The 24,438-nt window shown below is 51.4% G+C and overlaps 1 protein-coding gene across 1 annotated transcript; it reads left to right on the top strand.

The window, feature by feature from the left end:
• RAMP3 (receptor activity modifying protein 3) lies at positions 1–23,132 on the top strand. Its single transcript, XM_012458511.2, has 3 exons — positions 1–96; positions 15,944–16,076; positions 22,035–23,132. The coding sequence occupies exons 1-3, from the start codon at positions 39–41 to the stop codon at positions 22,288–22,290; spliced, it is 447 nt and encodes a 148-aa protein (XP_012313934.1). The 5' UTR covers positions 1–38; the 3' UTR covers positions 22,291–23,132.
• Positions 23,133–24,438: the final 1,306 nt, after the last annotated feature.

The following is a 24,438-nucleotide window of genomic DNA, read 5'->3' as shown; positions in this document are numbered from 1 at the left end:
AGCTGGACCGAGCCTGACCCAGCCGCGGCCGGCCAGCCATGGAGACGCAAGCGCGGCGGCGCCCGCAACTTCTCCCGCTGCTGCTGCTGCTCTGCGGTAAGGGGGCGTCGGCCTGCAGCGGGGGCGCCCCCAACCCCGGGGTCGACGGGACTCGCGTGGACCGGCACTTTCCTGCACCTGCGCCGCTCTCCTTCCCACGCTCCGGAGCTGGGGAGGCGCGCGCAGTAACCCTGGCGGGGTCCCCAGGCTCTGCAAGAGGTTCTACCCGGGAGGAGCTGGGGGCGAAGGACTCTGGCGGGCAAGGGAGGCACAGGGTCCCCTCCGGGCTCTTTTGCTGTCAGGGTCAGGCAGCCCCCGCTCCTCCTAGTTGTGATGTCCCCCCACACCCCTGTTCTGGGGTCGCCTCAGGGTGGGTGAGCGGGGGCGGACCAGGTCTGGCTCCTTTACCCCATCCCCCAAGATGGGCTGTGTGTGAGGTAGTGAGCTCCCTGTCCTGGCATTGAGTGCGTGCCCACCACTTACAGGGGCATGGGCGGGTGGACTCCGGACTGGGTAGCGGGTCCCCTCAGCGGAGCCCTTCAGTGTGTGGACGTCTGTGTGTGTCCTGGAGCTGGCTGAGAGGGAAAGCGGGGCGACGCTCTCAGCCTTCCTCTCCTAATGCTTTCTTCCGCAAGAAATCAGGACTCTAGGGAGAACTATTGCTCACAAAATGGGAATAGATTAAACTAAAAGCTTGTTTTGAAGTATCTTACTGAAGAAATTATCCAAGAAAAAGTAAGGTGGGGGGGGAGAGAGAGAGAGAGAGAGAGAGAGAGAGAGAGAATGTGTGTGTGTGTAAGGGCTGTTGGGGAAGAGCGCTTGCTGAGGGCTGGGCTGGGGTCTGCTAAGCGGTGACCGAGTCTGGCCAATTCTGGTGGTGGGGGACATTGGTGATGGAGGGCCCTGGCCTGGTGGTCCCCAGTCTCCCTGGCTGTAAGATGCAGAATTGGGGCTGTTTTGATGATTTTGCCTTTGGTAAGGGAGGTGGGAAAGGGTGGACCAAACTCAGCAGTCATTTTCCTTCCATTGAGGAGGTCTTGGTGTGCGGAACCTTCGTGTGTGGCTTCATTTTGTGCCCCAGGGTTGGAGCCTAGACTGTGGTGGAATTTGTGTTGAAGTGCAAAGGTGCATGTCGGCTCCTGAAATCAGGAGCATGCTGATTTGGGATTTCAGCAAGCTTTCAGTGAGAGCCCCTCAGGGGGAGATCTTCGTCCCTATAGTGGAAGGAAGTTCTTCTGAATTCTTTTTGGGAGAAGCTGAGGCTCTCCTGATCACCTCCAGTATGGAATTGAGCAGGACCACAGACTTCCGCCTGCACAGAATCCCCCCTCGGAATAATCCTGTCTCTTGTGGACCCGGTTCTGAGGGCCACTTCTTTGTCTTGTTGTGTTGGTCCTGACCATCCCCCTCCAATGAGACGGGGGTTCCTGCTCCCTGGACAGAATGGAGACCAGGTCCAGCTTCTCAGGAGACCCTTCCAGTGTTAGCCCGGCTAGAGTGAGATTCAGAGAGAGCTAAAACTTGCTCACGGTCACAGGCCAATGTCAGAGGTGGGACTGGAGCCCACATCTGCCCTGGATGCTGCCGTGCCTGGAAGAAAGAGCGGGTTGGGTTCCTCTTGAGTGAGGACTGGCTCTGGCAGGCCGGCAGGGAGGGTGCTGGCCTCTGGGGCTTCTTTGAGAATGCCAAACCTTTTTCCAGAAAGCATTTGATGCTGTGCAGGGCCGTAGGGATGTGAAGTCCAGCAGGTGTCTACTCAGCAGGAAGCTTTGCTGTGGTGCCCAGCGCTTGAGTGGACTCTTCTTGTCTGGGTGAAAATCCTGATCATGATCCCAAGATTCTAAGGCACTCACTGGCCCTTAGCCTCAGTTTCCCAACTGCAATGTAGATATAATAATAGCAACCTGTAAAGGGCTGCTGAGACTGTCAGTTTGATTCAATTCAGTTTCTTCCCTCTTGCCTTGTGTTGGGCATGGGATTGTGGGGTGGAAGGGTTCATGCTTAAACAAGGAGAGGGATGGGAAGTCACCCACCAGTGACTGCAGTGGGCCTCATGAGGCTCACTCACAGCACCTGAAGACGGAGCACGGTAGTGTGTGTGTGTGCCTGTGTGTGCAAGTGTGTGAACATGGTACCACCATTTGTTATCATGAGTAAAAGTAATGATGTCCTGCTACCATGTTACCTGTGGTCACACTGATTCTGCTGAATCAAGTGTGCCCATGGGCCGTGGTTGGATAGCAGTAACTCTGGTGAAGTAAAGACTTGAAGGTCAGCTGGGCGCAGTGGCTCACACCTGTAATCCTAGCACTTTGGGAGGCCGAGGTGGGTGGCTCACGAGGTCAGGAGTTCGAGACCAGCCTGGCCAACATGGTGAAACTCTGTCTCTACTAAAAATATAAAAATTAGCCGGGCGTGGTGGTGGCCATCCAGCTATTTCGGAGGCTGAGGCAGGAGAATTGCTTGAACCTGGGAGGCAGAGGTCGCAGTGAGCAGAGATTATGCCATTGTATTCCAGCCTGGGCAACAAGAGCAAGACTCTGTCTCAAAAATAAAATAAAATAAAAAAGACTTGAAGGTGGTGATTGACTAAGAAGAGGCCCATAGAGTTTTGGTGCTGGAGGTGCCTTGGAGGTTATGTGACCCTACTCTTCATGCTATGGATAAGGAAACAGAAGTCTGGAGGGTAGAGAGGGAGTTGCCCAGCCACAGAGACCAGGGGCAGAACCGCCCAGAATCCACAGCCTCTCAAGGTCAACTGACCACGGCCCACTGCAGCCACCAGCCAGTCTGGTCGATGCTCTGTTTCTGTCAAGGAGGGGGAGAGTGCCTGTATTTCATTTCCAAATGACTGGCCACAAAAGCCCTTTCTCAAGGAAATGCGTCTGTTTGGCTGTTTATCATCTCTCTGCGTCTGGAAGTCCCTGAGACAAAAGAAACACAGGCCGGCATGTTCTTTGTTTCCCCATGAAACCAACCGAAATGGATTTCTATTTTGATTCAGTTCCTGCGACCTTTACTAATGCAGCCAGTAGCTTGATTGGTAATGGCCCGCTTTTGCGGTGTTGCCAGGAATCTCTCTTTACACCACTGTTCTAACATTGGATGGGTTGTCAGGTTTTGCTGGGAGCCTCTCAAGCCTCATGCACATTAGAAATGAGCTCCCAGGGCTGGTGCTGTCACAGGCATCGTCATAGCACCTCCACGGGCAGAGAAGTTATCCCAGAACACCTGCCTGAGGATGGCACATGGTCTTCAAAGGCACATTCACAATCTGCCTGGGCCAGGCCCTTGCGATGGGGCGTGTGGAGGTTCTGGGGTACGTAGAGATTTGGGGCATGCACAGATTCAGGGAGGGGCATGTTGCCAGGGACCCTTCCTTCTCTTTAGATAGCTGTGCCACCTGGGTTGGTGTTTGTAGAGCCTTGGGGAGGGGCTGGGCGATGTCCCAGCACTGGGGGTGGTAGGAGTTGATGCTCTGTTTGCCTGGCTCAGTGGGCGAGATCAGAGGCTCAGGGAGAATAATAGTTGTCTGAGGATAATGGATATTTATCAGGACCTTGTCCCAGAACTGTGTTTCAGAGCATCATGGTTTTTGTTTTTTTGAGACGGACTTTCATCCTTGTTGCCCAGGCTGGAGTGCAATGTCTCCATCTCGGCTCACCACAACCTCCACCTCCTGGGTTCAACTGATTCTCCTGCCTCAGCCTCTTGAGTAGCTGAGATTACAGGCACGTGCCACCATGCCCGGCTAATTTTGAATTTTTTAGTAGAGACGGGGCTTCTCCATGTTGGTCAGGCTGGTCTGGAACTCTCATCCTCAGGTGATCACCCGCCTTGGCCTCCCAAAGTGCTGGGATTATAGGCGTGAGCCACCACGCTGGGCAGAACATCATGGTTAATGTGCAAATGTGGCAGACACAGGCCCTGCTTAGGGAGGTGGGCTGTAGGAACAGCCACGGCTTGGGCTGGCTGCGGCAAACATCTCCAAGGAACGGGCTGTGGAGGAGAAGGCAGTGGTTCAGATTTGTTCTGACTTCCAGGACGAGGAGGAAGGAAGGAGAGGAGAGGAGAGGAAACGGGGGATGAGGAGGAGGCTAAAGAGGGAGAGGCGAAGGAGGAAGAGAGGAAGAAGGGGAAGGAGGAGGAGGCGGAGGAGGAGGAAGAACTGGGCTGGGTCTCGGTGGTCTGATAGGTGGCAGAGCAGGCTGAGGAGGGACCAGGCCAAGGGGTCCAGGTTCAGACCTAGGGGTTCAGGTGGGCCAGGCTGCAGGCGTGGGCACTGGCCAGGAGGGACAGGGTGGGGCTAGCCTGATTTGTGCCCACTGGGATGGTGGGCGGAGCTCAGGAGACCCACCCAAGGGTGCTGAGAGAATCCATTGGGGAATGGCGCCAGGCCCGGGGATGCGGACGGGGCTGGATGTGGAGAGCAGCTAGGCAAACCTTCAGAGCCCACGGCAGGGACAACTTTAGGGCGGGGGCTGCCTTAGTCCTCATCTGCCTCCATGCAGTCCCTGGGGCTTGCACCCCTTGGTCACTTATGCCAGAGCTGTCTTCCCACCTGCAGGCAGGTGCAGTTGAGCAGAGTAGCAGAAGGAGGCCTTGGGAGAGTCGCTTTCTTCTGGGACTTCATCTTCCCATCTCTAAACTGAGGGAGGTGGTGAAGGAGGAATGATGCTTTTTGGGCCCTTCCCAGGATCGATGCCGACCTGTACTCCAGAATCTAATGCAGGGCCCAGGCTTGGCAGAGAAGGAAAGGAAGGCAGGGGCTGGGGGCCGGGGCTGAGTAGAGCACTCCAGTCAGGAGCCCTCAGGGCAAGGAGGTGAGCCTTGGATGAAGCCCTGCTTGGCAGAGCAAGGGTGGGAATTGGGATGACGTGTCAGCCTGAGGCAATGGTGACATGCCACCTGGAGACAGCTCTGTGGGCAGGTGGCCTGGCTCTGAACCTTGCCTTCCCTGCCGTGTCTAACTGAGCAGGCAGATGCCCTGCCCTACCACAGGGTTTCAGCCTTTAAATGCCTGCCCGGTCTGGCTTTGTAGGGCTCGGTGGATTGGGCCACACTTAGAGCAGGGCATTTCAGGAGCACTGGTCAGTACTGAGGGGCATGGATAGCTGGGCTGAAGGGAAAGAGAAATGGGGGGAGGGTCTGCCAGGTAGGTGCCACTGGTTCTGTTTCTGGATGGGGACATTGAGGCTCAAAGGAGCAAGTGAGTGAGTGTCAGCGTCCAGGGCAGAGCTGAGGTGAGAACCTGGAGCCTCCTGGCTCTTGCTTGCTGCTTTCGCATCCCCCATGCCCGTACTCCTTGGAGTGTTTCCTCGGAACTGCAGAAGGGGCTTGCCTGGAGCTTGCAGAGATCAGTGCTCCGGCCCCCAAACCTGTTGGACTGGAATCTACATTGCTGGAGGTCTTCAGGTGATGGCCTGCATATCTGAGTGGAGACACATGGCTTTCCATCTCTCAGTCTCAGCCTTGACCCACGTCAGAATCACTTGGGGGTTTTAACGAACATGAATCTGGCTTCACATCCCAGAGGCTCCCATGCAATAGGCCTGGGCTGTGGCCTGGGTGAGCCTAGTGTGCAGTTGACTTTGCTGGTCTGTTCTACCTCTGGTGGCTGCCCTGAAAGATGACAGTGCGTAGAGGAGCTAGGGATAGAGCCTCCAAGCCTGAGGGCTTTCAGAGTGGGGTCATGAATGATGGCCCTCACCGGCCTCATAGAAGAATGGCTTCACTTTTGAGTCTTTTATTACTTATTGGTTCCTTTAAAGCACTTCAGAGTCTAGAGCTGTGCTAAAATAGAACCTGGGGTCAACAGCCTGAGACACACAGAAGTGGGAGCTGCTGGCGTCCAGGAAGGAGGCTGTGGTGAGGGGGACGGTCTGATTGTGGAGGAGGAGGGGCAGGTGCTGCCGGCAGCCAGAGGGTCCTGGAGCAGCAGCTCATGAGTGGGATAAGCTGGAGCCTGGGGGCAGCAGTGGTGGGGATATGAAGTTGGGGCCCAGTGGAGACTAACCTTGAGAGAGATTTTGTAGGTGCACAATTATTAACCAATGAAAACACACAGAATCAGAATCACTCTTTTTTACAAATGGGGAGACAAAGGCCCAGAAAGGTGAACGGCCCTGCTTGGAGTCACACGACAAATCAGGAACTCAACGGGCTGAGGTCTCTGCCTTCTGGCTCCGTGCCAGTGGAGCATCTGGAGGGTAGCATGGTCAAGCTTCAGAAGGACATGGGCCTCCCTTCCTGAAGAGATGGAACAGGCTTCTCTTGAAGGGATGCCAGCTCCGGTCCTGGCTGGTGCTTGCCCAGGACTCCATGATATGAAGACGCAGAGGCCCTATGTGGGCTAAGTGGGAGAATACTGTGACTGAAAACCCACTTCTGCCTTTCTATTAGACTTTAAATAAACTCTGAAGACCTGTGCATCCTGCTTCAACCTTGCCCTAGGCCGACCTTTCCAAAGTCACTTCTTCTTCCCTTTACCCCAACAATGGTGTGCACCCTGCCTGTCCACACACAGTATGCCCAGCTCCACTGTCCTCCTGCTTGTGTCCTGGACACCTCTGTTCCTCCTCTGTTTATGTTTTCTATTAGCTTCCTGATTTTTATCTGTTTGTTCTGTGAACTGTTGAGAGAGGAGAATTCTCCAACTGTTGGCTGGGTGCGGTGGCTCATGCCTGTAATTCCAGCACTTTGGGAGGCCAAGGTGGGAGGATCTTTGGAGTCCAGACTGGGTAATATGAGGTCTTGTCTTTACAAATAACTAAAAAAAAAAAACACTAGCTGAGTGTGGTGTTACAAGCCTGTGGTCCCAGCTATGCAGGAGGCTGGGGTGGGAGGATTGCTAAAGCCCAGGCAGTGAAGGCTGCAGTGAGCCGTGATCACGCCACTGTACTCCAGTCGTGGTGATAGAGTGAGACCTGTCTCAAAAGAAAAAAGAAAGGAATTCTCCAATTGTAATTGTGGATTTGTCATTTTCTTCTTGTAGCTCTGTTTTTGCCATGTGTGTTTTGATGCTGTTATTAGGTGCATAAATATTTAGGATTCTTGATGAATTGAGTCCTTTATTATATTGAAAAGACCCTCTTTATCTCTAGTAATATTTTTTGCTCTAAAACACACTTTGTCTGATATTAATATAGCCACTCCATCTTTCTTTTGATTAGTGGTAGCAAGATGTGTCTTCTCCCACTCTTTCATTTTGAACCTATTTGAGTCTTTTCATTTAAAGTTGGGTTCTTATTAGCAGCCTACTGTTGGGCCTTCCTTTTTGTTCTCATCTGACAATCTTTGCTTCTTAGTTGAAGTGCTTAGATCATTTACTTTCTTTCTTTCTTTCTTTTTTTTTTTTTTGAGACAGGTTTCGCTCTTGTTACCCAGGCTGGAGTGCAATGGCGCGATCTTGGCTCACCGCAACTTCCGCCTCCTGGGTTCAGGCAATTCTCCTGCCTCAGCCTCCTGAGTAGCTGGGATTACAGGCACGCGCCACCATGCCCAGCTAATTTTTTCTATTTGTAGAGACGGGGTTTCACCATGTTGACCAGGATGGTCTCGATCTCTTGACCTCGTGATCCACCCGCCTTGGCCTCCCAAAGTGCTGGGATTACAGGCGTGAGCCACCGCGCCCGGCCGATCATTTACTTTCAATTTGCTTATTGATATGGTTGGATTTAAATCTACCATTGTATCATAAATTCTCTCCCTCCCTTTTCTTCTTTTCTGCCTTCTCTTGGACTTAGTATTTAGTATTTATTGTTATTACTCCATTTCTTCTCTCTCTTGCCCTTCTCCTCCTCCTCCATCGTTGCTAATTGGATGTAATTCTTTTTTTTTTGGTTACTCCAGCGGTTGCTTCAGGGTTTATGGTATGCATCTTTAACTTACGAATCTGTCTTCATGTGACATTACGCCGATTCATGGATCGCCTAAGAACCTGCCATTTCTCCTTTCCTGAACTTTATGCCATCGTTGTCATACATTTTACCTGAACTGAAGTTATAAATCTCACAACACACGATTATTATCTTTTACAGAATTTAAATACTGAGAAAAATTCTATACATTTACTTACATAGTTAAAATTCCTGGTGTCCTCCATCCCATTGCAAGGTCCATATTGGCTTCCGATAGCTTTCCTCGTCCCTGAAAGACATCCTAAACATTACTTATAGTCTGGGTGTGTGGGTGATATTTTCTTTCACCTTTTGTATGCGTGAAAAAGTTTTTATTATGCCTTAAGAAGCCAGCATTATTGAGATATAATTCACATACCACACAGCTCACCCACTTAAAGTATACATCAGTGTTTTTTAGTACACTCACAGAATTTTGCAACCATCACTGTAATTAATTATAGAACCTTGTTGCCGCCACAAAAATAAACGACCTACCCATTAGCAGTCCCTCCGTATTTTCTCCAACCCCCTGAGCCTTAAGGAATCACTGATATGTTTACTCTCTCTAGATTTGCTTAAACTGCACATTTTGTGTAAATGGCATCATACAATATGTGAGATTTTGTGACTGGCTTCTCTCACAGCAGAATGTTATTAAGGTTCATTTATGTTGCGGTATGTATTAGCACTTCACTGTTTTATGTACAAATAATACTCTATGGCATGAATATGCCACATTCTAGCCATTCATCAGTTGATGGACATGGTTTCCTCCTTTGGCTATTATAAATGATGCTGTTATGAACCTTCCTGTAAAAATTTTTGTGTGAACATGTGCAGTATAAATTTAGGAGTGGAACTGTGGAGTCATATGGTAACTCTATGTTTACCATTTTGAGAAACTGCTAGACTCGTTTCCAACGTGGCTGCTTTATTTTACATTCCCATCAGCAGTAGTACTTAAAGTTTCCAATTTCTGCATGTCCTCACCAACACTTCTTTTTTTTTGAGCTAGGGCCTCACTCTCTTGCCCAGGCTGGAGTGCAGTGGTGCAATCAATCAAAGCTCATTGCAACCCTGAACTCCTCAAGCCAACCTCCCACTTGAGCCTTTTAAGTGGCTGGGGTTACACGCCTGTGCCATTGCGTCTGACTGCCTTTTTGATGATAGCCATTCTGGTGGGTGTGAGTGGTATCTGATTGTGGTTTGATTTGCATTTCCCTGACAGTTAACGATGTTGATTGTCTTTTCATGTGCTTATTGACCATTTGTATATATTTTTGTAGAAATGCCTATTTAGATCCTTTGTCCATTTTTAATTGGTTTATTTTTCCCTTTGTTATGGAGTTGTAAGAATTCTTTATGTAACCTGGATACAAGTATTTTATCAGATATATGACTTGCATATATTTTCTTTCATTCTGTGGGTTGTCTTTTCACTCTCCTGATGCTATCCTTTGAAGTACAGACGTTTTAAAATTTGATGTGTCTAATTCATCTATTTTTCTTTTGTTTCTTGGGCTTTTGGTGTCATGTATAAGAAGGCTTTTTCTCACACAAGGGCACAAAGATTTTCTCCTGTATTTTTCTAAAAGTTTTATTTATTTATATATTTAATTAAAAAAATTTATTTATTATACTTTAAGTTCTGGGGTACATGTGCAGACCGTGCAGGTTTGTTAGATAGGTATATTCATGCCCTGGTGGTGGTTTGCTGCATCTATCTCCCTATTTTTATTTATTTTTCGAGACAGAGGCTCGCTTTGTTGCCCAGACTGGAGTGCAGTGGTGCAATCTCAGCTCACTGCAACCTCTGCCTCCCAGGTTCAAGCGATTCTTGTGCCTCAGCCTCCTGAGTAGCTGGGTATTCTAAGAGTTTTATTATTAAGCTCTACATGTAGGTCTGTGATCCATTTTGAGTTAATTTTTGTGTTTGAGGTGAGAAGGGTCTGACTGTTCCTTTGCAAGTGTATATCCAGTTGTCCCAGTACCACTGGTTGAAAAAGAGTATTATTTCCCTAGTGAATTGTCTTGGTACCTTTGTAGATAATCAATTTATCATAAGTGTGAGAGTGTATTCCAGGACTCTGAATTCTATTTCATTGATCTATTTATCCAACCTTATGCCAGTACCATGCTGTCTTGATTACTGTTGCCATGTTGTAAGTTGTAAGACTGGGATATGTGAGTCCTACAACTTTGTTCTTTTTCATGATTGTTTTGGCTATCTTGCATCCCTTGCTTTCCCATAGAAACTCTTGAATCAGTTTATCAATTACTGCAATGGGCCAGCTGCGGTTCTGAGAGGAATTGCATTGAGTTTGTATATCACTTTAGGTAGTACTGACATCTTAACAACAATTAGTGTTCCAATGTATTAACATATGATGTCTTTCTATTTAGGTAGGTCTTTCAAAATTTCCTTCAACAGGCTGGGCGCAGTGGCTCACGCCTGTAATCCCAGAACTTTGGGAGGCCGAGGTGGGTGGATCACCTGAGGTCAGGAGTTTAAGACCAGCTTGGCCAACATGGAGAAACCCTGTCTCTCACTAAAGATACAAAAATTAGCCGGTGTGGTGGTGGGTGCCTGTAATCCTGACTACTTGGGAGGTTGAGGCATGCATCCCTCGAACTGGGGAGGTGGATGTTGCAGTGAGCTGAGATGGTACCACTGCACTCCAGCCTGGGTGACAGAGTGAGATTCTGCCTCAAAAAATGAAATGTTTTATACTTTTCAGAGTACAAGTTTTGTCCTTTTTAATTATACTTCTTTACCAGGAATTTTCTTCATTTTGATTGTATTGGAATTGTTTTCTTTGTTTCATTTTTGGATCATTCATTGCTACTGCACAGAAATACAACATATTTTTGTGTGTTGATTTTGTACACTGCAACTTTGCTGAGTTAGTTTCTTAGTGGTAACAGTCTCTCTCTCTCTCTCACTGTGTGGGTCTGCATGTTGATTCTTTTAGATTTTCTACATATAAAATTATGTCATCTGTGAATAGAGATAGTTTTACTTCTTTCTTTCTAATTTGGATGCCTTTTATTTCACTTCTTGCTTAATTGCTCTGGCTAGAACTTCCAGTGCTATGTTGAATAGAAGTGTTAAAACCAGGCATCCTTGTCTTGTTCCTGATCTTAGAGGAATAGCTTTGACTTTTATCGTTAATTATGTGAACTCTGGGCTTTTCATATATGGTCATTATCATATTGAGGAAATTCCATTCCATTCCATTCCTAATATATTGAGTGTCTTTTAATTATGAAAGGACATTGGATTTTGTCAAATGCTTTTTCTGCATCAATTGAGATGATCATGTTATCTCATTAATATGATGTATTACATGAATGCATTATGTGATACATTAATGTGATGTATTACATGAATTGACTTTCTTATGTTGAACCACCCTTGCATTCCTGAGATAAAACCTTCTTGGTCATGGTGTATAATCCTTTTTATATGTTGCTGGATTAAGTTTGCTAGTATCGAAGGTTTTTATATCTATATTCAGAAGCAATATTGGCCTACAGATTTCTTTTCTTATGATGTCTTTGTCTGGTTTTGCTGTCAAGATTATAATGGCTTCAGAGACCAAGTTTGAAAATAGGAAAGTGCTGCTTGTTCTGTTTTCTATAGGAGTTTGTGAATCATTTCTGTTAACTATTCTTTCAATGTTTGGTAGAATTTGCCAGAGAAGCCATCTACACCTGGGATTATCTTTAGGACAAATTTTAAAATTACAAATTCAATCTCTTTGCTTACTATAGACCTATTCAGATTTTTGATGTCTTCTTGAACCAGTTTCAGTAGTTTATGTCTTTAATAGTTTCCTAGGGTTGTCGTAACAAAGTACCACAAGCTGAGTGGCTTAAAACCCATTCTGGAGGCCAGAAGAACCCAGGTGTTGGGCATTCCTTCCCAGCCTCTTCCAAACTTCTGGTGGCCCCAGGCATTCCTTGGCTTGTGGTAGCATCCCTCCCATCTCTGCCTCCATCTGTCATCTTCTCCCTATGTGTCTTCACATCATCTTCTTTCTGTGCGTGTCTTTCTCTGGGTCCATATTTCTCCTTTTTTAGAATATACCAGTCATGTTGGATTAGGGTCTACCCACATGACCTAGTTTTAACTTGACTACCTCTGTAAAGACCCTATTTCCAAGTAAGATCAGAATCTGAGCTGTACTAGGGGTTAGGACTTTCACATATCTCTTTTAGCGGAGACATGATTCATTCCATAACAACGTCTTACTAGGAATTTGTCCATTTCATTGACATTATCTAATTTGTTGGCATACAGTAGTTCATAGTATTTGCATATAATCTTTTTCATTTCTCAAACACAGGTAGTGATGTAGTGATGTCCCCTCTTTCATCCCTGATTTAGCAATTTCAGTCTCTTTCTTTTCTTCACAGTAAGTCTAGTTAAAGTTTTGTCAATTTGTTGATCTTTTAAAAGAATGAGCTTTAGGATTTGTTGATTTTTTTCTATTTTGTAGTTCATTAATTTCTCCTTTAATCTTAATTTATTCCTTTCTTCTGCTGTCTTTAGGCTTAGTTTGATCTTCTTTCTCTGGTGTCTTAGGGTGGAAGTTTAGGTAATTGATTTGAGATCTTTCTTCTTTCTTCTTTTTATTTATTTTTTTTAAGAGATAGAGTCTGGAGTGCAGTGGTGTGATCATGGCTCATTTCGGCCTTGAACTCTTAGGCTCAAGCGATCCTCCCACCTCATTATCCCTAGTAGCTGGGACAATAGGTGTGCCACTATGCCTGGCTAATTAAAACATTTTTATTTTGTAGAGATGGAGGGTTTGCTATGGTGCCCAGACCAGTCAAGAACTCACAGCCACAAGCCATTCCACCTGGGATTATAAGAGTGAGACACCATGTCCAGCCTTTTAAAAAATCTTAATACAAGTTTTTGCAGCTAAAAATTTTCTCTAAGTTCTGTTTTAGCTGCATCCCTCTAAGCCTTGGTATATTGTGTCTTTTACTTTTATTCATCTCAAAATCTTATTTAATTTCCCTCGTGAAATCTTCTTGGCCCATTGGTTATTTAGGAATATGTTGTTTATTTTCTACATATTTGTGAATTTCCGCAAATTCTTTCTGTTTTTGATTTATTTCTTTTCTTTTTTTTTTTTTGAGATGGAGTTTCACTGTGTTACCCAGGCTGGAGTAAAATGGTGTGATCTCGGCTCACTGCAGCCTCCACCTCCTGGGTTCAAGTGATTATCTTGCCACAGCCTCCCGAGTAGCTGGAACTACAGTTGTGTACCACCGTGCCCAGCTAATTTTTGTATTTTTAGTAGAAATGGGGTTTTTCCATGTTGGGCTGGTCTTGAACTCTGGATCTCAGGTGATCTGCTCGCCTTGGCCTCTCAAAGTGCTGGGATTACAGGTGTGAGCCGCCACACCCAGCCTTGTTTTTGATTTCTAATTTTATTCCATTGTGGTCAGAGGACATTATATGATCCTTTAAAATCTATTAAGGCTTTAACAAAGTCTCATGTATTTTTTGATTTCTTTTTCTTTTTTAAAAAATTATTTTATTTATTATTATTCTTTTCTGAGACAAAGTCTTGCTGTGTTACCCAGGCTGTAGTGCAATGAGATGATCATAGCTCATTGTAGCCTCAAACTCCTGGGCTTGAGCAATCCTTCCACCTCAGCCTCCCAAAGTGATGGGATTACAGGTGTGGGATGCCACGCTTGCATCCATTGTTTTTGACCACACCCTTAGGCATGGACTTCTGCTCTGTTCCAGATATAGTCAATTCCTTCTGCAAGAGCTGTGGAAATATCTGTCTCTCCTCAGAGCCTGCCTCTTCCCCTGGGGAGGTCCTGGCACTGTACTGGACTTGGGATTAGGACAATGGCCTGCTTCTACAGAATGACATCCCTGCCCCGCAAGCAGGCACCCATGAAAGGGACTGTAGTTCCTAGTCTTGGCTTGCTCTTCCCAGTGTGGAACAGTGAGCTGGGGTGGGGTGGTTGGGGCCCATTACTCTTGGCCTGCCATGCCTGGGGCAGAGCCTCCACCTTAGAAGCGGGGACTGGGAGGGGCAGGGAGCCTCAGTCCTCTAGCCTCATCTGCCCAGAATGAAGAGACCTCCAGCAACATGGAGCTAGGATGGACATGCCTGCCATTCCAGGGTGAAACTGTAGCCCAGGACTGGGAGCTGGGGTAGAGAGAACCCCCACTTGTGATTGCACCCACTGGGTACAGACTCTACAGCTAGAACTGGGGGGTGGAGTGAGAGCAGGTTGCAGCTAAAATATCACAGATTCTCACTATTTTTCCTGAGATGTAGTAGATTTTCTTGAATAATCTTCATTGGATGTGTGCCCTTAGGATGAGCTCCTTATACCACCATCTCAGAAGGCTATACCGCCTTGTTCCGTTTCTTTTCTTCTCCCCTCCCCTCCCCTCCCCTCCCCTCCCCTCCCCTCCCCTCCCCTCCTCTCCCCTCCCTTCCCCTCCCCTCCTCTCTTCTCTCTTTTCTTTTGACAGAGTCTTGCTCTGTCACCCAGGCTAGAGTGCAGTGGCACCATCTTGGCTCATGCAACCTCCCCTTCCTGAGTTCAAGCGATTCTCATGTCTCAGCCTCCTTGGCAGACACAGAGGAAGGCAGCTCTGCTTCCTGCAGCAGGTGGTCTGGGCCATGCCCCTTACCAGGTGAATTGCCTCCTCCCTGCCCGCAGTGGACACCTGCAGCCCTGGCTGATCCATGCCACGTGGCTTCTTCTTATCCCCACTCCTTGCAGCCTTACCCTACTCACTCTTGCCACCCTCCTGTCCCCCAGTAGCCCCATTGTGGTCTTGGGGCCACTCACAGGGTGGTCTGCACAGTCACTTCCTCAGCTGTGTTCCAGGCGTCCTGCTGCAGTGGGGGTGGGCTGAGCATGCCAATTCTCTTAACCCTTATCTGCTTCTTCATGGGATCACCTCTAGCCCAGCTTCGGCTGCCAGAACACAGATGACAAGGCTGCGTACACACGTGCACACGTATACATACACACACAGACTAAGACATAGATGGCAGGACTGTGTACCTATACACACACAGGCACACACACCAAGACACAGGTAGGGGGCTGTGTGTGCGCTTGCGCACTCGCGCACATGCACACACACACACACCCCCAGGACGCAAATGCCTGGGCTCTCTCTGGAGTATCTGATGAGTTGATAAGTGCCAAAGCAGAGGTCAGCTGAGGGAAGTTTAGGAGCAGGGAGGTGCTGTGATGTGGAAATGAGATGACTGTGGAGACAGACCTTGAAGGACAGGGGGCACTGCTCCGTGGGAGGGAGGATGTTCCCCATGGGGAAATGTGTGGAGCGAAGGCGTGAGGTGGAAGGGGATGGGATATTTCAGTGGGCAGAGGTTGGAAGGGCAGTGGGGAAATCCTGGGACAAGCAGCTTGTGTCAGATCCTGAGAAGGTCCAAAGGACTCATTCCCATTGCTGGGAAAGTGAGTCCCTGCAGTGGCCTCAGCCCCTGCTTTCCCAGAATCGGAGGGGGCTTTGAGAGGGCCAGGTGGCCCTTACTGGCCCAGAGCCCTCTTCTGCCAACCCTGCAGGCATTGGGATGGTCCCCAGGTCTTAGAGTCCTCAGGATGCTCCCAGGCCCCGGGACTCCTAAGCTGGAGCTGGAGCCTCTTTTCCAGTCCTGATCTGCCCGGGACCCTCTCACCACTCCCCCAAGGAGTTTGGCCCAGGGTATCACTGCCTACTCCCTCCCTGTGTCACTGCCTGTGAGGCAGTGAAGTGAAAAGGTGGACTTGTCCTGTCTTGGGGACAGGTCCCTGTGCGGGAGCCTCCTTTCTGCACTGACAGGTAGGTCAGGGCAGAGGGTGGAGGATTCTGCTGGAAAGGTCTCAGGCTTGCAAACGGAGCCTAGCTAGTGAGTCCTCAAGTTACGGCCCCTCGGGCCTCCTGTGTCCTGGCATCCCCAATGTGAACCACAGTGGAATTCTCATGGCTGTCCCCTTTCCAGGTGGGAGTCCCAGAGCGGGTGGCTGCAACGAGACAGGCATGTTGGAGAGGCTGCCCCTGTGTGGGAAGGCTTTCGCAGACATGATGGGCAAGGTGGACGTCTGGAAGTGGTGCAACCTCTCCGAGTTCATCGTGTGAGTGCCACTGCTGGGCGCGGGATCTGCTTTGCCCACGGCGCTGCCCACTGCCTGCCCACTGCCCGACCATGGCCTGACCGCACTCTACCCAAGGCCTCACCCATGCCCCACCCGTACCCCACCATAGATTGCCCACAACCCTTCCATGCGCTGCCCCACACTTTGCCCAGGGCTTCCCCATTACCCCTGACACTCTGTCCCTGTTTCTGGCCACCCCACCCACATCCCGCTAGCACATCACTCATGGCCCCGCCCAGGCCTTGCCCCCACCTGTGGCATTTGTGCCCTCACACCCACAGCACTTTCCCAGCTTCCTATCCCCCATTCTGCATCCTCACTCTGATGTTCTAGCAGTTCCACACTGCCTCTGCTTCTCCCTCTCCTCTATTATTTGGGAATCCTCCCCATGTCCACTTTTCCTCCTGAACCATATTAGTGCCCTGCCCTGGGAGTGTCCAGTTCGGGGGTTCCCTGGCTTGGGGTTGCCCTGCCTTCGGGGTGGTCTGCCTGGAGGGTGCCCTGCCCTGGGAGTGTCCAGTTTGGGGGTTCCCTGGCTTGGGGGTGCACTGTCCTGGGGCGGGTACTGCCCTAGCCTAGGGGGTGCCCTCGCCTGGGGGATGCCTTGCCTGGAGGGTGTCCTGCCGCTCCTTAAAGCTGGAGTTGGGTGGACATCGTCGTGTGTGTCTTTCTCACAGCACCAGTCACAGCTGGATCTGTCTTCAGTGGTCAGCGGACTTGGAGGAATTGTGTCCCACTGACTTATACCAGGTGCAATTGCGGACAACACCACATAGTGAAGGGAGGGCCCCTTGTTCTAGAAACTTCCCAAGGTTTTTGTCTCCTTACCTCCTTGGAAATGGCTCTCGGCCTCACCGCCCTCTGGCCCACCGTACTCCACCTCTGGCTTTGCAGTCTTGTGCCCCCTGCTGGTGGCTGCTGGCAGACCCAAGCTGTGCTGGCCTGTTAGCTGGCACATGCATGTTAGCACCCCAGCCCCTGCCCTCTGTAGACACTGACCATGGCCATGCCCTGGAAACCCTCCCTGGCCCTGGCCATTCTGGTGGCCTAGCAGAAGCTGGCTCCTTGAGACTGCCACATCTGCAGCCCCACCGCGTGGGGGAACTGCTTGCTGAACCAAGTGGAATGGAATTCTGAGTCTGCTGGGAAGGGGTGCTGGGATTCAGGAAGGGATTGGCAGGCTCTCCCTGGTCTCAGTGAGCCTGGACACAGGCCTGGAGTGGACCCACGGGTGGGGATGGCGTCAGGGAGGAGGAGGTCATAACTTCATGGCTTCTGGTCTCGCTCCTCTCTGTAACCTGCTAAAGCCTCAGTAAAGAGACTAAATAGGGACGTCCAGCCCTGGATCGGGAGGACAGGAATGGGGGCAACCCGAGGGGCATTTAGGAGTCAGCTAATGAGTGGACAAGAGCCACCGACTGAGTGTCCTTGGTCAAGTCAGACCTGATGCTGGAAAGGGGGAGCTGGGAACAGCCAGGTTGACACTGCGGAGGCCTCCTGAGACCTGGCCAGCAGCACGAGCTCTCAAGAGAGTGGCGAGAATAGCTGAGAAGCAGTGAGGTGTCCAGAGCCCTCCTCCACCCCAGCTGGACACTGGAGATATATTCTTGGAGCTGGCGACACCGGGGTCTCAGGCCTCCTCACGTAATTGAGAATGTGGTCATGGTGTCCCAGAGAGGTAGGCTGGAGAAAGTGGCTGACATGTATTGTCTTTTGCCACTGGGTCCAGGAGGGTGGTCTCGGGCAGGCTTGGAGCTGTCCTTTCTGGAGAGTGAGACCAGCCAAGAGGAATGACCTAGAAGCAGCGATCCTCCCACCCAACCCCCGGAAGGTCTGGGCACAAGCCCCTCTGCAGGGTCCCAGTGTCTCATCAGCTCTCAGTCCCCACTCCCAGTCATGAATGTCCAAGCAGGGTCCCTGGATATCTGACCTAAGGCTCTGAGCCTGAAGAACAGAGACCAGAGAGATGGAACCAAGCAACCCTGGGGGCCATGCACCAAGAAGAAAACTTCACACATCACTACCGGTATCTTCAGAGGGCAAACAACTATCTCTCATGTGACGAATGAGAAAGAGAAAGAGCCTTAGAAATGGAAGATGCAATAGAAGTGAAATGGAATAGAAAGATTGCAAGAGAGATGTTGAGAAAATCTCCCAGGAATAGGAGAGAGAGAGAGAGACAGAGACAGAGAGAGAGAGAGAGAGAGAGAGACAGAAACAGAGAGACAGAGAGAGAAAATGATTAGGAGGTCAGAGGTCAGTCCAGGCGTAACACCAAGATAGTAGGAATTCTAGAAAGAGAACAGGAGAATAGAGGGATAAAGGATAAAGGACCCTTGCCAGGAGCGAGGGCTCGCCCAGTGCTGGCACGAGGGAGGAAAATGTCCCACATGAATATCTGATCTAAGGTTCTGAGCCTGAAAGACAGAGACCAGAGAGATGGAACCAAGCAACCCTGGGTGCCATGCACAAAGAAGAAAACTGCCAATATCACTACCAGTATCTTTGGAAGGCAAACAACTATCAGAGCTGGGGAAACAAAGGAAAACTTCTGTACTTATCCAGAGGCAGGAAAAAAAATGAGCTCCACGTTGGAGATGAGGGGATCAGAGGCCTGCAGGCTCTCCCATGGCAGCCCTGGAAACCGAGGACCAGGGGATGCAAGGATTTGAGAATTTCAAAGGACTGTGGTTTCTCAACTAGTGGGCCATTTCCCGCCAATCTGTCCACTAAATAGGGAGAACTGAAAACACCGTCAGACGTGTGGCACCTCCAGCGTCTGATTCCCACACCTTTCTCAAGCTCTGGTGGCTGTGTGCCAAGGTATGGAGCAAACCACGCCGAAGGAAGCTGTGACATTTGGGGAGCAGAGCCAAGGCAGGAGAGGGGAGCCCCAGGGAGGGTGGTGTCCCAGCATGGCAGCATGCACCAGGTGGAGGAGGCCTGGCCCACGTGGAGGGCGCCTGATGCTTATCTGACAAGATGACTGCCTGCCCATGCCCTGCAGCCCAGCTCTGTTGAGAACGGACACCCCTCTCTTTCCCCTGAATGTTTGTTCTGCTTTGGTCCCCGCTGAAGCAGGGTGGGTCTTGGTGAGTTTAAAGGAGAGGTGGCTCGTTCCCTTCAATAGGACTGGTTCACATAATGGCCCCATCAGGAGTCATGGCTGGGAAGACCCTATTCCCCAAACTCACCCATGGCCTGCCTGTGGCTTTCCCTGGGGAGGGGTCTCATCGTCCCTTGGGTCAACCAAAGCGTGTCTTCTCCTGGGAACCTCCCTCCAACAGCAGCAATGGGCCCCTTCTGTGCCCAGTTAAGGAGCATTGCTATGGGATTTCCAAATGCAGCATGTGTTGCCTGAGAACACACTCTCAGGTGGTGAAATGTAAAGCAAGGCGGGCAAAGCCCCCAGAAGTGGGTGGGGGAAGAGGGAGTCTGACTGGGGGGTTTGCCCGGCTTCCAGCCTGCTGGCCCCTCTCCTTCCCATCCTGGGCTGTGGGTGCATCTTCTTTAGGGAAGGTGCTCTGGGGATCCAGACTGAAGGGGGAGCGGGGAGGCCCCAGATTATCCAGGGGATGAATAAATCATAATTAGTTCCTGGTTTTCTAGAGAAGGACTGAGTGTGGGCATTTTTGCAGGTGACAAAAATGGAGATTTTGTAGATCCACAGAGATGGGTGCTGTGCTCAGCTCTGCCCCAAACCTAACAGCTGGGGTGGGCTCACCCCAAGACCTGCTCTGTGCCAGGCACTTGCTGGGGCACATAGACCTCAACTCATTTGGTTCTCTCAAAAACCTGATTGGCTAAGTGTTACTAAACCCACTTACAGACGACGAAACTGTGGCCAGGGAGGATAAATGACCTGGCCCACATCACAGAGATGGTGGGTGGCTGAGCCGGAGTTGGAGAGTCCCTGTTACGTTGGCTCTGCATCCTGTGCCTGAAGCCACTGTCCACGCTGTTGTCTGGGATTACTCCTGCCCCGTGGGTTTCTCCATGTGGCCCAGCTCTGGCTGTGAGTGGGGTTTGGGAACAGCAGGGGCTTTCAGCCCTGTCTTGCCTCCTCTTGGGACAGTTCTGCGGCTGCACATCACTCCTCTTGCCCTGTAGACTCGCTGTCCACAGACGGTCTTCTCCAGGGTCTGTCTGGCTTGTTTCAGCCCTGGAGATGGTTGCTGGGGGTGGCATTCCTGGGTAGCAGTTCAGTGGAATGACTTTGGAGGCACAGAGATTACCGCATGTGATTCTCATCACACACATAGATGCTGGGAAATTCTGAAGGTGAAGGCTGTTGCAGGGTGTTTTTAGATGGCTCCTCAGCTCCTGGATCAGCTGGTGGGGGGTTGGGGTTGGCAGCAACCACTGAATCTGGGGCCCTGTGGGAGAAGCAGGTCAGGGGAGTGAGGTCCATGGATCTAGCTGTTGAGGTGCCTCTAAAGCCTGGGCATGTCCCAGGGGCTGCATCTGGCTGAGGCCCAGGAGAGCCAACAGCTCTGTAGTTGGTCTTGAACTCCTGACCTCATGATCCGCCCACCTCAGCCTCCCAAAATGCTGGGATTACAGGCGTGAGCCACCATGCCCGGCTAGCTCTGTAGCTGGATTTGAGGCTGTTCCTTTTGCTCTGTCTGTTCTCTGCTGGCACTACCTGGAAAGGCACAGGTGTATGTATGACCTGCATTCCAGAGTTGGTGCTGAGAGCCAGCCTTGGATCAGTCAGGAGCTGGGCCAGTAAGGAGCTGGCTCCCCAGACCCTGTCCGGGGCATGGGGCGGAAAGACCAGGAGAACCCTGGGTGGAGTGGGTCAGAAGTCCCTGTTCCCCACCCTTCCTGATGCTTTGGGAAATCTAGGCCCAGATGATGTTCCATGCAGGAAGCAGCTCTTTCCTGTTGATGGACCAGATCAGTGGCTCCCTCCTGGAACAGCACAGGAAGGACGAGACGAGCTACTTTCCCATGGGGAAGCCAAGGCAGGACCCCTCACCCTCCTGCATCTGTCCTCATGCAGCACAGACAGGGGGAAGTGCTGGCCCTGGACAGAGCGGGTGGCGTCTGGGTGGGAGTCCGTCCAGCTTTGTCTAGAACATTCTGGATGAGTGACTGCCACTCTAGGCCTTGCAAACCCCAATGACAGGGAGGTCATCACCTCCACAGGTTGCCCATTGGACAGGTGGTGGTTGGGAAGTCCTTGATGCTGAGTTAACCTCTGGGTCCTGGTGGCTGTAGCCCTTGGTCAGCATGAGGACTGTCCAGAGCCTGTGCTGGGCAAACATGGAGCATCATGGTGGTTTGCTGAGTGCCCTTCCCATCTTTGATCTCATGGACAGGGGATCCACAGGAGGGGGCTCCATGTGTCCTGCTAGATGGGGCTGAAGGGGGCAACTTCTGAGCAGGAGATAGAGAGGCAAGGGACTGGGGCTCACAGGTCTGACTTCCACTTGTCCACCACCTGGCACATGAGGGCAGGCTGACTTGTGGGAGGTGGCTGGCCCCTGGCCTCAGAGAGCCCCTCCTCCTCTTGTCCAGGCTCCAGTTCTGTAGACCTGCTTCTCGGGCCTTTAGGGTATCCTGGATGATGAAGGCCTTGCAGGTCCAAGAGGCTGTTATCCAGGCACCCTTTGGCCCTCTGGGCAGCCCTGGGTAGTGCTGGGAGGTCTGGGAGAGCTGGGCAGAGACCCTGGATCCTGGGAGCTCATGGCTTCAAAGGCAGCAAGTCATGGCCAGCATGATGCAAATGTGGGTAGGGGACACAGGGAATGAGTGAGTCATGGGCATAGATGACCCTGTGGCCAGGACAGGGCTTTTTCAAGGCTGGGCTGTGAGTAGGTGGCCAAGTGGGACGGGACCCAAAGCACCCCACCCATCTTCCTGGTCTCAGGGTCAGGGCAGGTGTGAGAGGGAATGGTGAGAGCCTGACCGTCACCCGCTCTGCTTTTGCAGGTACTATGAGAGTTTCACCAACTGCACCGAGATGGAGGCCAACATCGTGGGCTGCTACTGGCCCAACCCCCTGGCCCAGGGCTTTATCACCAGCATCCACAGGCAGTTCTTCTCCAACTGCACCATGGACAGGGTCCACTTGGAGGACCCCCCAGACGAGATTCTCATCCCGCTGATTGTCATCCCCGTCGTTCTGACTGTCGCCATGGCCGGCCTGGTGGTGTGGCGCAGCAAACGTACCCACACGCTGCTGTGAGGGTCCGGGTGAGACCAAGGGGTCACACCTGGCAGGCTGGAAGAAAGCTCCCTGGGATGGGAGAGTGGCTGGATGCCACCAATGCCCAGCCACTGTGGCCACACCCCACCCAGTCGTGGGCAGACCCCTCCCTTCCTGGGCTGACCTGCTCCCTCAAGGCCAGCCTGCTTCCTGGCTGGGGCTCAGGCTGTCTGCCCAAGCTCTTTGCTTGTTCTAGGGCCAGTGAAGGAAAATATAAGGCCAGAGCTTGTATGTTGGGCACAGAAACCGCCTGCTACATCCTGTGCTCCGCAGGCTGGGCCGGAGCCTCTGCCTGGAGGTTTCTATGCCATTTCTTAGCATAGAATCCAGCCTAGCTTTAGCCCCAGTCTGGGCCCTGCTTAGACTAGGTCTCCTGGCTTGACCCCATCTCTGGCTCCTGCCTTGGCTCCTGACCCAGCCTCAGCCCCAGCCCCTGCCTACACCTAGGCAGAAAGACAGGCAGGGGCTCTTGGAAGACGTTCTGTGCTGTGAACTCCGAGCCCTCCTGGTGAGCAGACAACTGGAAAGGCCGGGAGGAGGAGGAGGGACCGGCCGGGGGTTCCCCAGAGCCACATGTGGCCTGCAGAGTCTGTTCCATCATGATGTTCTGCCCACTCTGGGCTGTGTGCATGACCAGAGGCTAGAGTGGGGGTGGGTCCAAGCCCCTCACTGGGGCTTGTTGTGTGGATGGTGCCTGGACCTCTTTGCTGCAGGAGCTCCCTTGTGGGTGAAGGGCCCTTTGGAATGGCATCCCATGAGCTTGTGACCTCTATCTGCCGCCCTCTGTGTCTTATCTGAGTAAAGTCACCTTACTTCTGGAATGTCCTGTTTTATTTCATGTTATTCAGAGAGATGGTGGGTCTCTTGGGACTGATGAGTCCCCTGTGTATATTGTACAGATAGGGAACAACTGAGGTTTTGGAATCCCAGAATGTCAGCGCTCGGCGGGGCTCAGAGAGTGTTACAATAGGAGAGGGCCTGACTGCAGGACGGACTTGCCTAGCTGCTCACAGCCCCCTGGGCACTTCCCGCCCTGACCCTGAGGTTTGAGGATGAAGGGGAAGATTTCTCTCTCCTCCATTTTCCCTTTGGGGGCTGCCTTGGGCTATGCTAGGACCCCTGCCTGGGTTTTCTGGGGACCAAGAGGCCCTGGCCAGGTTTGGCTGCAGGCAGATGCTGGTCCTGGAGGTCCCTAAAGCTTGTGGAGGGGCTTTATCTCCAGGCCTCTGGCCAGGCTCTTGTCCAGGCTCCAGTTCTGTGGACCTGCATCTTTTGCATGTGGGCTGTTGGATCCAGCATCTTCTTGCTGTGAGTGGAGGCAGGCACGACCCTGGTAGTTCCTCTGCCTTTAGAGGCCAAGCTCCGCCTCGATGCCCAGGCAGGCAGGTTCTGGCACTGGGGACCTGCATGGTGGATGTCACTGGACTGGCCCGGAGGTCTGGGTGGGTGGCCTGAGCCTACCGCTATGCGGGGCACAGTGTAGGGGATAGAATCCGAGTCTACTCCATGTTGCTAGGGCAGTGTCGGCTAAGCGTGAAAGGTCGTAATCCCCACCACCTGAGCCTTGGCCAGCCATCTCTGAGATGGGACACCATCTGCCCGACGAGGTGCCCGTGTGGAGCCAGGGAGGTCAGTGTGCCTTCAGGTGTCAGGCCATCTGGCCTGCACATGATCAGACGTTTGAGGTGATGGCTCTGTGTTCAATGGGTCTTGGGGGGGCCAGGCTGCTGTGGTAGGGGTGTAGCCCTGCCCCTTGGCTTGGGTTAGGCCCTCCTGGTTGTGCATCCCTGAAGCAAAGCTTGAAATATGCTGATGGAACCCTCCAACAAGGGGCCGGGACTCCTGCAGCCACCTCCTGGATCCCCTGGAAGCCAAACTTCTGGAAGCTGCTTTGAGCAGGGAGTGAACCTGGAGTCATGCTCTGCCTCCTCCCAAGTCTTCTGATCTGCTACCAGGCACAGTGCTATCAGGCACTATCTTCTCATCTGTTACCTCCTCCCTGGGAACAGGGGTCCTGGGGGCCCAGTGAGATTCCCATGAGGGTTTGGATTCCTGGAGATGGGGTGAGGGTCCAGTGAGGGGCATCCTGGAGGCTGGGAGGTCCCAGGGCTCCAGGCGAGGTAAAGC

Source organism: Aotus nancymaae, unplaced genomic scaffold, assembly GCF_030222135.1.
Source record: "Aotus nancymaae isolate 86718 unplaced genomic scaffold, 86718_ANA_hifiasm-v0.15.2.pri h1tg000065l, whole genome shotgun sequence".
Classification (NCBI taxonomy): domain Eukaryota; kingdom Metazoa; phylum Chordata; class Mammalia; order Primates; family Aotidae; genus Aotus; species Aotus nancymaae.
Note: the sequence above shows the minus strand (reverse complement) of the source record. Positions and strands in the feature narration are given on the sequence as shown.